The 12,190-nt window shown below is 41.8% G+C and overlaps 2 protein-coding genes across 5 annotated transcripts in view; both read right to left on the reverse strand.

Moving 5' to 3' along the window:
• The window catches only part of HSPA14 (heat shock protein family A (Hsp70) member 14), a 31,872-nt gene extending 19,775 nt beyond the window's left edge, over positions 1 to 12,097 (reverse strand). For both annotated transcript variants that reach the window (XM_033209888.1, XM_033209889.1), the window contains exons 1-6: positions 11,904 to 12,097; positions 10,411 to 10,491; positions 10,251 to 10,333; positions 1,852 to 1,900; positions 1,617 to 1,722; positions 714 to 804 (exon numbers count right to left, since the gene is read on the reverse strand). In XM_033209888.1, coding sequence (XP_033065779.1) covers positions 714 to 804; positions 1,617 to 1,722; positions 1,852 to 1,900; positions 10,251 to 10,333; positions 10,411 to 10,491; positions 11,904 to 11,960 — 467 coding nt within the window. In that variant the 5' untranslated portion in view covers positions 11,961 to 12,097. The remainder of the gene's footprint in view (positions 1 to 713; positions 805 to 1,616; positions 1,723 to 1,851; positions 1,901 to 10,250; positions 10,334 to 10,410; positions 10,492 to 11,903) is intronic.
• On the reverse strand, positions 1,883 to 12,043 carry LOC117082839. 3 transcript variants are annotated; one of them, XR_004436794.1, is made up of 5 exons: positions 11,904 to 12,043; positions 10,411 to 10,491; positions 10,251 to 10,333; positions 6,049 to 7,026; positions 1,883 to 1,900 (listed from the first exon to the last, which is right to left on the reverse strand). XR_004436794.1 is itself a non-coding variant. In XM_033209890.1 (4 exons), exons 3-4 carry the CDS (start codon positions 8,108 to 8,110, stop codon positions 6,503 to 6,505), a joined length of 1,086 nt encoding a protein of 361 aa, XP_033065781.1. In that variant the 5' UTR covers positions 8,111 to 8,261; positions 10,251 to 10,333; positions 10,411 to 10,467; the 3' UTR covers positions 5,089 to 6,502. The 3 variants fall into 3 exon arrangements, 1 of the variants encoding a protein (XP_033065781.1); XR_004436793.1 differs by lacking the exon at positions 11,904 to 12,043 and adding an exon at positions 7,549 to 8,261 and having other exon boundaries at positions 1,885 to 1,900; positions 10,411 to 10,467; XM_033209890.1 differs by lacking the exons at positions 1,883 to 1,900; positions 11,904 to 12,043 and adding an exon at positions 7,549 to 8,261 and having other exon boundaries at positions 5,089 to 7,026; positions 10,411 to 10,467.
• Positions 12,098 to 12,190: the final 93 nt, after the last annotated feature.

Below are 12,190 nucleotides of genomic sequence, written 5' to 3' on the forward strand. Positions count from 1 at the left end.
ATAAAAGCATACCGATACATTTGCATAATGACCTGTAAAAACGATAACTTTTTTGTTTAGATTAAGATCTAAGGTGAAGAAATAATCACAAACGTTTTCTAAAACTGCACATGTAATTCCCACATAAACCTTAATTACAGAAAACTAGGCAAAGAGATTCATAAATGTCAATTTAACCAGGTAATTTAAAACGTTTCTGATCAAAACAGCTGAGGGTACACCATATTTAATTTTATGTTCTCTTGGCATTTCTTTTTTGGTTTTGAGACAAAGTCTCGCGGTCACCCAATCTGGAGTGAAGTGGCGTGACTTTGGCTCAATGCAACCTCCACTTCCCAGGTTCAGGCGATTCTTACGCTTCAGCCTCCCGAATAGCTGGGATTAAAGGCGGCACCACCACGCCCAGCTAATTTTCATATTTTAATAGAGACAGGGTTTTGCCATGTTGGCCAGGTGGGTATCGAACTCCTGACCTCAGGTGGTCCGCTCCTGCTCAGTCTCCCAAAATGTTGGGATTACAGGCGTGAGCCACCAAACCCAGACTCTTGGCATTTCATCAAAAAAAATATATATTAATGATCATTACCTTACTAAATTATTTACAAATACAATTTTATTGCCTAAGGTACTTTCAAATATAATGTTACCTTTTACTATATAGTGATTTTGTATTTCCTTTCATTAAGCCAGTAAGATAAACCCCATATACTTACCCAAGAGCATTTTTTTGCTTTTCTCCAAAATCAAATGGGACAGTAATAACTACATCATTTGCATCTGAGCCCAATACAGAATGTGCCGTTTCTGCATATTAAAAAATATAAAATTCTGATGACAGAAAAAAATGACAAGTGATACTTTCTGAAGTTTATTCATTTATGACAAAGATCTCACTAAACATATTTCCCAATTCACTTGCTTTGCCCCCCATGTCAATTTTCTTCTCTGCGCTCTTAAATCATCCAGCGCTTCTGGTGGTTTTGGTGATATCTTTTGGACACAGAAGCAGCTTTCCAAAGAGCCTGGCTCTTAGGCTTCAGTATCAACCATCTTCTAAATTAGACTGACTCCATGGAGAATAAGCTCCTAACGCATATGTGTGAAGACACAATGTCATAATGTTAGTTCTCTACATTTAAAGACGGCCTTCCATCCCCCAAGTTCTTAACATCATTACAGGACTGAAGGGAGCCTTATAAACAATCTATTCCAGAACTTCCCAGATTGTTCGACAGAATATCACTCGGCTCAGAGCCTTTCTCTGAACTGCTGATAAAATCAGACCTATTAATCTGCCTAAATTATTGTTCACAGAATACTGTCAATCTTGAAGTGCCCCTATTCACCAAGCTTACTCGGCCACTAAATAGGTTTTGAACTCTTATTTGGCCTAATCCATTTATATGACTTATAGGGAAATCAAAGTCAGGGAAGGCAAATCATCAAGGGCACATAGTCAATTAGTGCCCCAACCAGGTCTACAGTTTATATGTCCTTACTTACCTGTTCAATCAGTCTGCTTCTCCCAGGATCTAAAAATACCTCTAACTGTTTTTTTTAAGGTCAACTTTCAAAAGATCATTAAAGGTAACTATTAGATATCTTTTGCTAAATACCTTTCATTTTACTAAATATCAGTCTGACAACATCTTCTGGGTTAACAAATCTTGTTTCTTCTCCAGTATCTATTTCATATCGTAATTTCCCATTTTTTTCAATGACCTATAAAATAAAGTATAATTATGCTAAATAAATTTTAATAAAAATGCAAAGTTTCAAATCAACACTACATGTTATGACCTTGGTAATTACCCTTGTGTAACAGGGAAGCAATAATAGAACCATACTCACTAAACATTTACTTTCCGTGATGTACTTCTGAGCTTGCGGATCATTGGAGCTGTCCATAAAGAAAGATAAAGATAGCTAAGTATTAAAATCAGTATTGTAGATATATAAAGTTTAAAGAAGACTATAGTTCTCAATATCACTGAACAAATATTAAAATATTAACAAAGTTATTAAGCTGCTTAATACTAAGTCTTCAAATATTACAGAAGATAGAAATGGAGTATTTATAAGGGTTATAGTAATTCTACTAAAGTACTGATCTTTGCATTTGAAAATAAATAGCTTTCGTGTTCTGGCCTTGCTATTAATAGATGCTATATATTTTGAGGTGACTTTTCATAATATCCATGATTTTATATCATAGTTTCACACCTGTGATTCTGAAGACCTAACCACTGAGATGAGAAAGTTGCAAACTAAGGGCAAAACAAAGTAGCTAAGACCATCTTTTGTTGCTTGGTTTCTGAACACACACCAACTCCAGACACCAAAAGGTTGAGCAAACTATGAATGTTGTTTATAGAAAGGTGCAGAGTACTATAGATATGCATATATAAACAGATTTAAGCAACTTATGCAGACTACAAAATGTTTTCATTATCTCAATTTATCTTCACGACACCTAAGTCGGGTGTGTTTGGCAGGTATTATTTTAGAGAAAAAGAGCTTCAGAGAGGGGCAATAACTTATAAGATAACAAGGGGCAGAGTCAGTACATGAGCCCAGGTCTTCTCTATCAGACTGCTATTATTCATACTTTACCAGGCTGCCTCCCACTCATCTTGTAAATGATCACAGTACTTCTGTCCCTTGAGTAGGGATAGAAATCTCTGATTCTTGGCTTAATGTCATCTGGAAATTAAGATAAAATAGACTAGTATCCTTCCATTAAACCCTTATTCCAAGGAGCTGTGACTTCTATTTGTTTAATAAGAGAAGTTGAAAATTAATAGTGGCTAATTGCTGAAGGGTTACAGAGCATCTGGAGACCTTAACTTGTTAAGAGGCAGACAAAAGGGGTTTAAAATGGACTAATCTGGCTTCGGACTCTGGAATACTTTCAGGTTCCTCATACTTCTCTATCACCTAAAATATCAATAGGACAGGAGATAACTAACTAGCTTGCCCAAAGTCACACAGCTAATTAATGGCGTAACTGGCTGGCACCCAGACCTTCAATACAAAGTTTAGTATTCTTTCCATTAAATTCTTTGCTTCTTCCTTTTCCTACACTCAGTATTTAATATTAACTATATGCCAAACACCATAGGAGTAGAAAAAAAAGATAAAGTGTGCTCATGGTTGGTTCTGCACCAATATTAGAATTTCAGCATGACACTTTCTAGTTCTGTTTTCTTTAGAATTTAAGTCAACCAGAAAAATGTATACAGTTATGTGTAGGCTGTCTACCACCCAGACAAGATAATTTGCCAGGAAAGATATTTTACAGAATTTGTAGAACTCTTAGAAATGGAAAATTATTTCTCAACTGCCATATAAAGAGGGCCGCTGTCCTCTGAAGACAGAAAGCACATATAGCTCCAAGGGCCGCAGACGGGCAAGACACTTAGCAGAGGAGAAAGCAAAGCAGAGAATGGAGGCAACAAAGAACCACAGACATCATCACAAAGTAGTGGACTGATCCGTAACTACATACAAGTGAAATCTTTATTTGTCCATACCAGGATTACTGAACAGAAAAACAAAGGTGGTGGGAAGTTGGTATACGTAGCACCTTATTTACACGATGGACTTGAGGAGGCAGTTAATCCTATGGTTGTGTCTCACAACCTTTATTAGCAATGCCATCTTCTCTTCCTCCTCCTTCTTAAATATCCCTTATGGTCAACAGCCCACAGGCTTGGCACACACCAGCACTAATGTGCTCCAGAGTCTTTCCCCCACTTGTTACATGACAGTGCCTTACACATCTGAAAGTGCTCTTACATTCATCTGTTCCTTTGATCCTCACAACACCCCTGTGAGGTAGGTAGGACAATTATGAGTTTCCCACTCTATAAACGAGGAACCTGAGTTATGGAATGCTGGAAAGGCTTTTCTAAGGGGGTTCAGGTAGTAATGGTTGGGTCTACCACATAGGCAGATTCCTGGCTTGCTTTCTTGCACACTGTCTCCCTGTATTGCAGTTTTCCTCCCCTCAATAATTTTAACCTATTTTCCTGTGTACTTATTCAAAACCTTTCCCTTGACTTTTATTCCCACATTAGGGTTACTTTACCCATTGAATTTCACAATACTACATGCAAATATTAATTCCACTTCTCTTCCTCAGCACTCCTTTCATCTCAAAGAAATCCCTGTGTTATGCACTTTGCTACCATTAATAGATTTATAGAATACAGGCCTAACTCTCCGTCAAGTACTTCCGTTTTTTCAACAAATCTACCTACCTACCTATAATTGACATGTATCTTTCCATATAATAGCCTAAGACAATTGAGACAATGAATATAGCTGTATCCATTTCAATGCCTTAAATATATGCTCTTTTAAAGCAAAGAGTCTGTATGTCTGGTGTGGTGCTTAGAAGTTCATAAGCATATTAATAAATATTAATACCAGAGAATGCTACCTTACAATTGTTACCAGTATTTCAAATATACATATGCTGCTGTGACAGAAAATATTACAATTACAATTTCATTTTCTTTTTGCCTTTTATTATGCTATTTCAAAATTTTTTAGAGCTGAAAGGTACGAGGAAAAAAAAAAATCTAGTACAAATCCCTCAATCTGGAGATGAAGAAATTGAGGCATGAGTTAGCTGGGCACGGTGGCTCATGCCTGTAATCCCGGCTACTTGGGAGTCTGAGGCAGGAGAATCGCTTGAACCTGGGAGGCAGAGGTTGCATAGAGCCAAGATTGCACCACTGCACTCCAGCCTGGGCAAAACAGTGAGACTGTCTCAAAAACATAAAAAATAATAATAATAGAAAAGGGCAAGTGATTTGTCTGATGAAACAAACTGTGACAGGATTCGAATCCAGGAATTCTAACTAGATTCCAGCATATTCTACCACACCAGCTGCCTCACACCTCCACCCCTGGCTTAGCAGAGCGGCTTGCCTGCTGTCTACTCATGGTTCTGGGTACGTTTCCACTGCTGCTCTGACCATTTCTCCACCCATGTGCATTTCCAGCATTCAGCTAAGCACTCGAGGCTGCAAAATAGAAAATAAAACCTCCCCCAACATTCCCACTCTTTTTCTTTTTTTCCAACTTCTAGATTATGGGAAAACTTTTTAAATCCCAAAGATTCCTATTTGTATTCCTAAAAGTATTAAGTAAACCACTAAAAGCTTTAAGTTAGTTTAATGACAGAGATTAATGTCTTCCCTTCTAGAGTAAATCGGAAGTGTGGCTTATCACCTTCATCTCTCCCAAAGTGTGTGTCTGGGGTTGGGAGGAGGCTCATCTGTTCAGGGCTAGTGCTTAAAAGGAGTCATCTATTGCAGGCAATCTTTATCCACACCATCCTCTACTGTTCCCCAAGTTAAAGGGGAAACAAAGCTGTTTTCTTCCAGCAGATGCCATTAACTACATAAACTTCTGTCTACAACATCTGAGAAAAAGGAATCTTGGAAAGCTCCTCAAAAGGAAAGTTTTCTAGGGCTTGCCCTGTATAACATACTAGACAAAAAAATAACAGAAAAGAATGAAATCAGCTAAAAAGCAGATTGGAAACTGATATAATCTGAATTGTTTCCACAGTGTTCCAATGGCAACCGAAACTTCAAGATGTAATTTAGGCATATCAAGGGACCCAAATAATATGAAATGCAAAGAATTTACATACATTTAATATTTTATAAAATGGCCAATATTTTATATTGAAGATTATCGATATAAACCATAACACACTATGGTGGCTCCCTGGCACTTTTTATTTCCTTATATTGATAAGGGACTAAGAACCAGTAAAATGAAGGCTAGAAAGACAGTTTGACAAGAGTGCTTACTAGTAGATATGTCAGAGACACAGCAGTGGAAACGTAAGAGATTAAGGTACAAATACAGGTTGTGTTTATACTAGTCTAACGAGCCACATAAGGATTTTAAAAATTAAGCTTTCAAACTCCATGAAGCAGTCAAGTTAGACCAGCAAAGGAAATATTCAAGCAATGAAGTCACAGTATACATTTATACTCCTGTATCTTGTAAACTAATGTGCCTTACCTCAGCCAAGGCCATATGCATTAATAACTTAAATGTGTACAGTGCTTTTAAACTTTTAAACTCTTTCACATCTATGAACCATGTGATCCTCACAACAACCCTGTGAGGTAGGCAGGGCAAGAGTTATTATTGATCCCCATTTTACAGATGAGGAAACTGCTGGAGAGAGGTAAAGTAAAATGCTTCACATCCGTGACTAAGCTACGATGAACCAGCTCTCTAGAACATGGCTCCATTGTTTTCTATTAGGCCACCCCTGGCATTTCTGAAAGGTCTTCCATTTGGTGGAGGATCTTGGGAAAATGAATTAGCAATTATATTTGTATTATCTGGATATTAATGGTTCATCCACGTTTTTTTCTGAGGACATAGAAAAGAAGCCAGGGATTCAGAAGGCAGATTTGGAAACTAGACTTCTACCAGTTTAGGAAACAGAGCCTTTTGTAATTGGTTCCTAGCTTTTGGTATTCGAAATCAACTTCTGAAGCAATTTTTCAAGGCCTAGCTGAAAAGCACCAGTTGCCTCTTCCACTGCTGTTGCCAAACGTCTGACTGCGATGACAGCATCCCTGCGGAGCTCATTGGCAGTGTCTTGCTGAGCACTGGCCTCCTCACCAATAGCAATCAGCCTGTCCAGTTTTTCTTCCTCCCGCTTTGAGAGTTCTCGTGCCAATCGCCTGTTTTCTGCCAACTCGGCTGCAATAGTCCTGGCCACTGACCGCCTTCTTCGCCTTGCCCACCTTGGAGGGGGCTCACTGGTCAAGGGCCTATCCCCACCAGAAACAAAACCAGCTCTCGAAGAGGAGACTGGAGTCTGCGGTGTGGAGGCTACCCCAGGAGTGCTGTGGCTGGTGCTGGTGCAGGGGCTGGGCTCCCCAGACACACCCAGTCTGGCCATGGGGCTGCTCTGACAGGGAGCAACTGCACCTCTGAAAAGGCTGTGGGAGCTGCTGTAGCTGGGGGTCCCTTGAGAGCACCCTGAAAAACAAAGCAACAATGTTGCAAAGAGAACATTCCTGCTAAGGGAATGCTTGGAGCCAGCAGCAGAGCTGAGACAAATTATAAAACTATGGTTGTTCCTGGAAAGTCTCTTTCCACCAGGGACTGGGAAGAATCCATTTCCTTAATCTGGACATTGTGACCTGTTTAATTTCACCTCTAAAACTTCTCCCTTGACATCCTGAACCCCTTTGTACATAGCTATCCAACCCACTCTAGAACTACACATTCCTAACTACCCATTATTAATAATGCCAGAACTAGTTTGGTTCTAGAGAGCACTTCTTCTAGGTTTAAAGAGTTCTAATACCTTATGTTGCTATGGGAATAGCTTTTGAAAACCTGGAACCCTTTAGCTTACTATTAGGTTTTTAAAAAGGTGCATGGGGCAGAATGAGGCAGAAACAGGAACTATGCTGAAGAGGACACTATCCAAACAGACACAGCTGTTGAGAGCCATGTGATTCTGGGACCCGAATCCTTCACATGCTTGGGAGTTACCTGCACCCGAGGATTCATCCCAGGAGTCCTCGAGGTCACTGGTTTCTTGTATCCGGTCACTGATTCTTAGCTGACAATCCTCATCTGATTCCTTAACTGTTTTCAACATAGGCTGATGATCAGCTGCCTGAGTCCTTTTTGATTTTAGAATGCCGGTTCCCTCTTCCCCTGGGGCGTCAGAGGCCACTAAATTCTGATCACAGTGCTTGGCCCAAGCAGCATCCTCCATTAAGTTGTCTGGGTCAGTCACTATCTGATTTCGGAGAAGCTGATCCAAAGTATCATAAAATGGACAGTGTGGTGGCTCACCCATACTTGTGGCATGGGCAACATAGGCCTTTAAATATAATGCCTTCAGAACTTTAAACTTGGAACGGCACTGACGTTCGGTGCGGCGGAAGCCCTCCTGCTGCATTCGCTTAGACACAGCCTGATAGACATCTGCATTGTGATGCACAGTCTGGAGGCGCTGAATATACTCCGCCTCGCCTAGTATGGAGAGAAGAGTTCGTGTCTCCTGTCTGGACCACCGGATGCCCGCACTGCTACTGGCACTGGCCATTGTGGGTTGGAAAGGAGGGCTGGGCAGCTTCTGGACAGCAAGGTGCAAGTCTGAAGGTGTGGGGAAGCTCTGTGTGCTCTCAGGATATCTCCAGGATCTTCCCTCTCAGGGATAATTGCTGAGAAGCCAGGTCCAAGGACCGTATTTCTGGCTGGAAGGCCACAGGGGAATGAGAGTTACAGGAAGGGTGTGAGGATAATTTTGGCAGCAAGTTAAGTGGTGCTACCTGTGAGTAGGTCATAAACAGGCATGAGGCCAAGACTGAGACAGCCCAACTTCAGGAGTTCACCCAGGGTAGACACGGCACCAAGGACCTATAATGGCTTGGTAACAAAAGGGCCAAATGCTTTCGTGGCTGAGAGTTGGTACCACAATGGATCTGTAAAAATCACCCTTGTCTGGTGAGCAGATGGGCTGGGAGGGAAAATCACCTGGACCACGAGGCAGCTAACTCTAAAGGAGACCAAGCATGACCATGGTATAGCAATCTGAAAGATGCTCAGTCTTCACTAATTATAGCACACTGTGGCTCTGTGTTACCCATCTGACTGTCACTATGAGCCAGAAAAGTGAGTTTAAGTTGCTCTGCTAATACAGAGCTTTTTTGTACAACATGGCAGAAGAAAGCCACATAATTACTGTAACCATCTGCCCCCAAACAGCAGCATAAAACAAACAGTAACATATTGTTGGCTACCAGGGGAGAGATCTATGGAAATGTACTGTATCTGGACTGTATCAATGTAAGTATCTTGGTTGTGACACTGTACTATAGTTTTGCAAGATGTAACCAAGGGGAGAAGTGGTGAATCCAGTAATGTGCTTGACATTTCTGTATTATTTCTTACACAGCAGCATAGGAAACTACAATTCTCTCTAAATAAAAAGTTTAATTTAAAAAAACAAACAAATATATTGTTGGCTGCTCAGTGATTCAGGCTTCAAGACCCATCTACGATTCTTTTTTCTACACTTTATGATTTGAAAATATTTGATACCAACTTGTATTTAATATGCTCAGTACTTTGTCAACAGGTAAAAGGATATAGAGATATGTTTATTGTCACCAAATATTGAATTATCTCCAAACAACTATAGTTTTTGGCTTAGTGCATAAATATCCTAAGGAAAAAGATTAATATCAAGTTCAATTTAATTGAACACAGGTAAGAGATACAAAATAAGATAAACAGGTAAGAGATACCTGTATAAATTTAATGTATAATATCCAAATTCTAAATCAACACAAGGACATTTTTACTTACATTCTCACTAAACAAAGTTGAAAGAAAAGAACCTGGGGCAGAGGGTGAGGAGACCTGATCTGCAGTCTTATCCAGTTTACCCCCTAACATAAGGCCACAATTTCTTTGTACCTTGATTTTCTCATCTATAAATGGGGAATGATAGTATTTGCCTCGACAATTTTACAAGGATGTTGAGAGGATTAAATAAAATAATAGATGTGAAAGCACTTTGAAAATTTAAAAACACTCTATCAAGTATCACTACAGTAGTGAAAATGAAAACCCCTAATTATTACAGCAATCTATAATTTCAGGAGACAGAAGTCTGGGGAAGCAAGCCTCTTTTAATCTTCTAATTAAAGTTACAACAGATGATTAATCTGATTCTTACATAAGATGTTAATTTAGCTGTTACTCTAATGATTAAATTTGTAAGTCCAATGGAAAAGTTAGTTCCCAGAAAGTGTCACAAAAGGTCCTGAGGAAGAAAATCAATAGTGTCTACATCGACTATGAGCAACTGTAATAGATTCAGCAAAATTCAACCACATTATCAAAAAGTCTTCAAATTCCCACAAAATCTTTGAAATCCTCTCAGTTAAAAAAAATCTAAAAATGTGAACAATCCAAATTACCATCTCTGACACAAATTACCAAAATTAAATGAATGTTAGCATTTATCAATACTAACAGACCTGTCAGCAAGAAACTAACATCTTAGTGAATCCCATACTGGAGAAGATCCAACACTAATAATCAAAAGACACAGCCTACTGGGGGTACTCAGTCATAAAATGAAGAAACAAACTATGCTGTTTCTAGTTTCACATTATGCTTAGAATTTATGAACATGTTTCTATTACTATATTTAAAAGTATCATTTGATTCCGTACCTTCTGCCCAGGATCTGCTTTACTTTCATGACTGTATTTGAAATATTTCTTATTCTACTTTGTTTTGCTGCCAATCCAACAATCTGAAAAAAATATATATATATTACAATGCATGTAATTTTAAATTATTTCACAAGTACAAAAATGAGGGGACTAGTACCTCTTCATTTTCTGAGTAAGCAACAACAGCTGGAGTAACTCGGTCACCAGCATCATTTGCAACCACACCAGCCCGGCCATCCTAGAGAAAAAAACACGAAATACATAGTCTCATCAGATGTATTCAGACATGTGTGCACCAGTGTTACTTTGCCATCTGTGTGGAAAGAAAAACTGCTCTCTCAATATTTTAAACTTGCACATTTAATTACCATCTAATTTCCTCGTTTTCATAGAAGGCCTATAATTCCATGAAGAACTGCCTCATGTTTTCAATCTGCTCTGCAAAGTCAACAATTGAATCAAAAGTAATAACAACCTTTCTACACACAAAACGAAGCCTATTATTACATTACCTTTCCTACTTCTTTCTTACCATTACCATTTCTTTCTTTCTTTCTTTTTTTTTTTTTTTGGAGACGGAGTCTTGCTCTGTGGCCCAGGCTGGCGTGCACACTACAGTGGCGGATCTCGGCTCACTGCAATCTCCGCCTTCCGGATTCAAGCGATTCTCATGCCTCAGCCTCCTGAGCAGCGGGGATTACAGGCGAGCCCGGATAATTTTTTTTGTATTTTTAGTAGAGGCGGGGTTTCACCATGTGGGCCAGACTGGTCTCGAACTCCTGACCTCACGTGATCCGCCTGCCTCGGCTTCCCAAAGTGCTGGGATTACAGGCGTAAGCCACTGCGCTGGGCCCCTTTCTTCCCATTTCTACAAATGAAGTAGCATTATTCCCTTTGGCTTTTCCTAACAAGTTATTTGACATTTAAACGCGGGACTAGTGGCAACGGAGTTCATGATTATCGTTCCTTCTGCCTCCCCACTGAGGAGAGAAAGGCCACAAGTCCTGTCAAGCTCACTCCAGACAGGCCACCTCTGCAGAGCACGCACCATCAACGGGCTTCGCAGCCAGCCAGCATTGCAGGGCCATCAGCTCCAACTCGACAGCAGCCTCCCCGCCCCTCCGGGACCCAGACGCTGGGGCCCCGCTCGGCGCATCCTGCGGCCCTGCTGTCCCAAAGACCACCGCCTCCAAGTACCTCGCGGCCACGACTTTCCGAGAACCTCCCACCCAAGGGAATCCTGAGGCCCTGACGTCAGCGGGACCCTTCCGGCATTCAGAGGCCAGGACGTCCCCGGGATCCCCCCCCCCGCCGGACACCCAGCGGCCCCGCCCTCTCCGAGATCCCCCGGGCACCCTGCAGCTCCGTCGTCCCCGGGACCCCTCTGGGCATCCCGCCGCCATGACGCCCCTGGAACCCCGCGCGTCTAAGTCGCCGCGAGCCTTCGCCACGGAGCAGAGGACTTTCTGAAGGAGTCGCCAGGGGCTACGCCTGGCCCGCCCGGCCCTTCGCCCCGGAGTGTCCTCGTGGCAACGCTACTCCACGACATCCCTAGGCCGGCGACACGCCGCTCTCAAGCCTGTGGATGAGCCCGCACCAGAGAACCGCGTGGCCGTCATGAAGCCCTGGCCCAGCTCCGCAGCCCCTCACCTTATAGACGGCCACACAGGCTGAGGTGCAGCCCAGGTGAACTCCGATGGCCGCCATGAGGCAGCAGGGACGGCGGCGGTAGGAATGAGGGGGTCCCCCAACAGCAACAGCTACCGGCCGCCCAACGACCCCATCAGGCACCGCGGAGCTTCACGTTCCCGCCCGCCCCCTGCGTCCGGTCCGGCGCGACAGCCTCCCGCGTCGCCGCCAATCAGCGTGAAGGTTCTGCCTTTCTTCACGCGCAGTACGCGACTAGCTACAGCGCGTGTCTCTGCGCTCTGCGGAAC

Source organism: Trachypithecus francoisi, unplaced genomic scaffold (genome assembly GCF_009764315.1).
Source record: "Trachypithecus francoisi isolate TF-2019V2 unplaced genomic scaffold, Tfra_2.0 Lachesis_group9, whole genome shotgun sequence".
Lineage (NCBI taxonomy): Eukaryota > Metazoa > Chordata > Mammalia > Primates > Cercopithecidae > Trachypithecus > Trachypithecus francoisi.

Excerpts from the sequence above, each read along its gene's own strand:
- LOC117082839 (XM_033209890.1), bottom strand. The coding sequence starts at position 8,110 with ATGGCCAGTGCCAGTAGCAGTGCGGGCATCCGGTGGTCCAGACAGGAG. Across the intron at positions 7,027-7,548 it reads GGATGAATCCTCGGGTGCAG|GGTGCTCTCAAGGGACCCCC; the intron begins GTAACTCCCAAG and ends TTTGTTTTTCAG.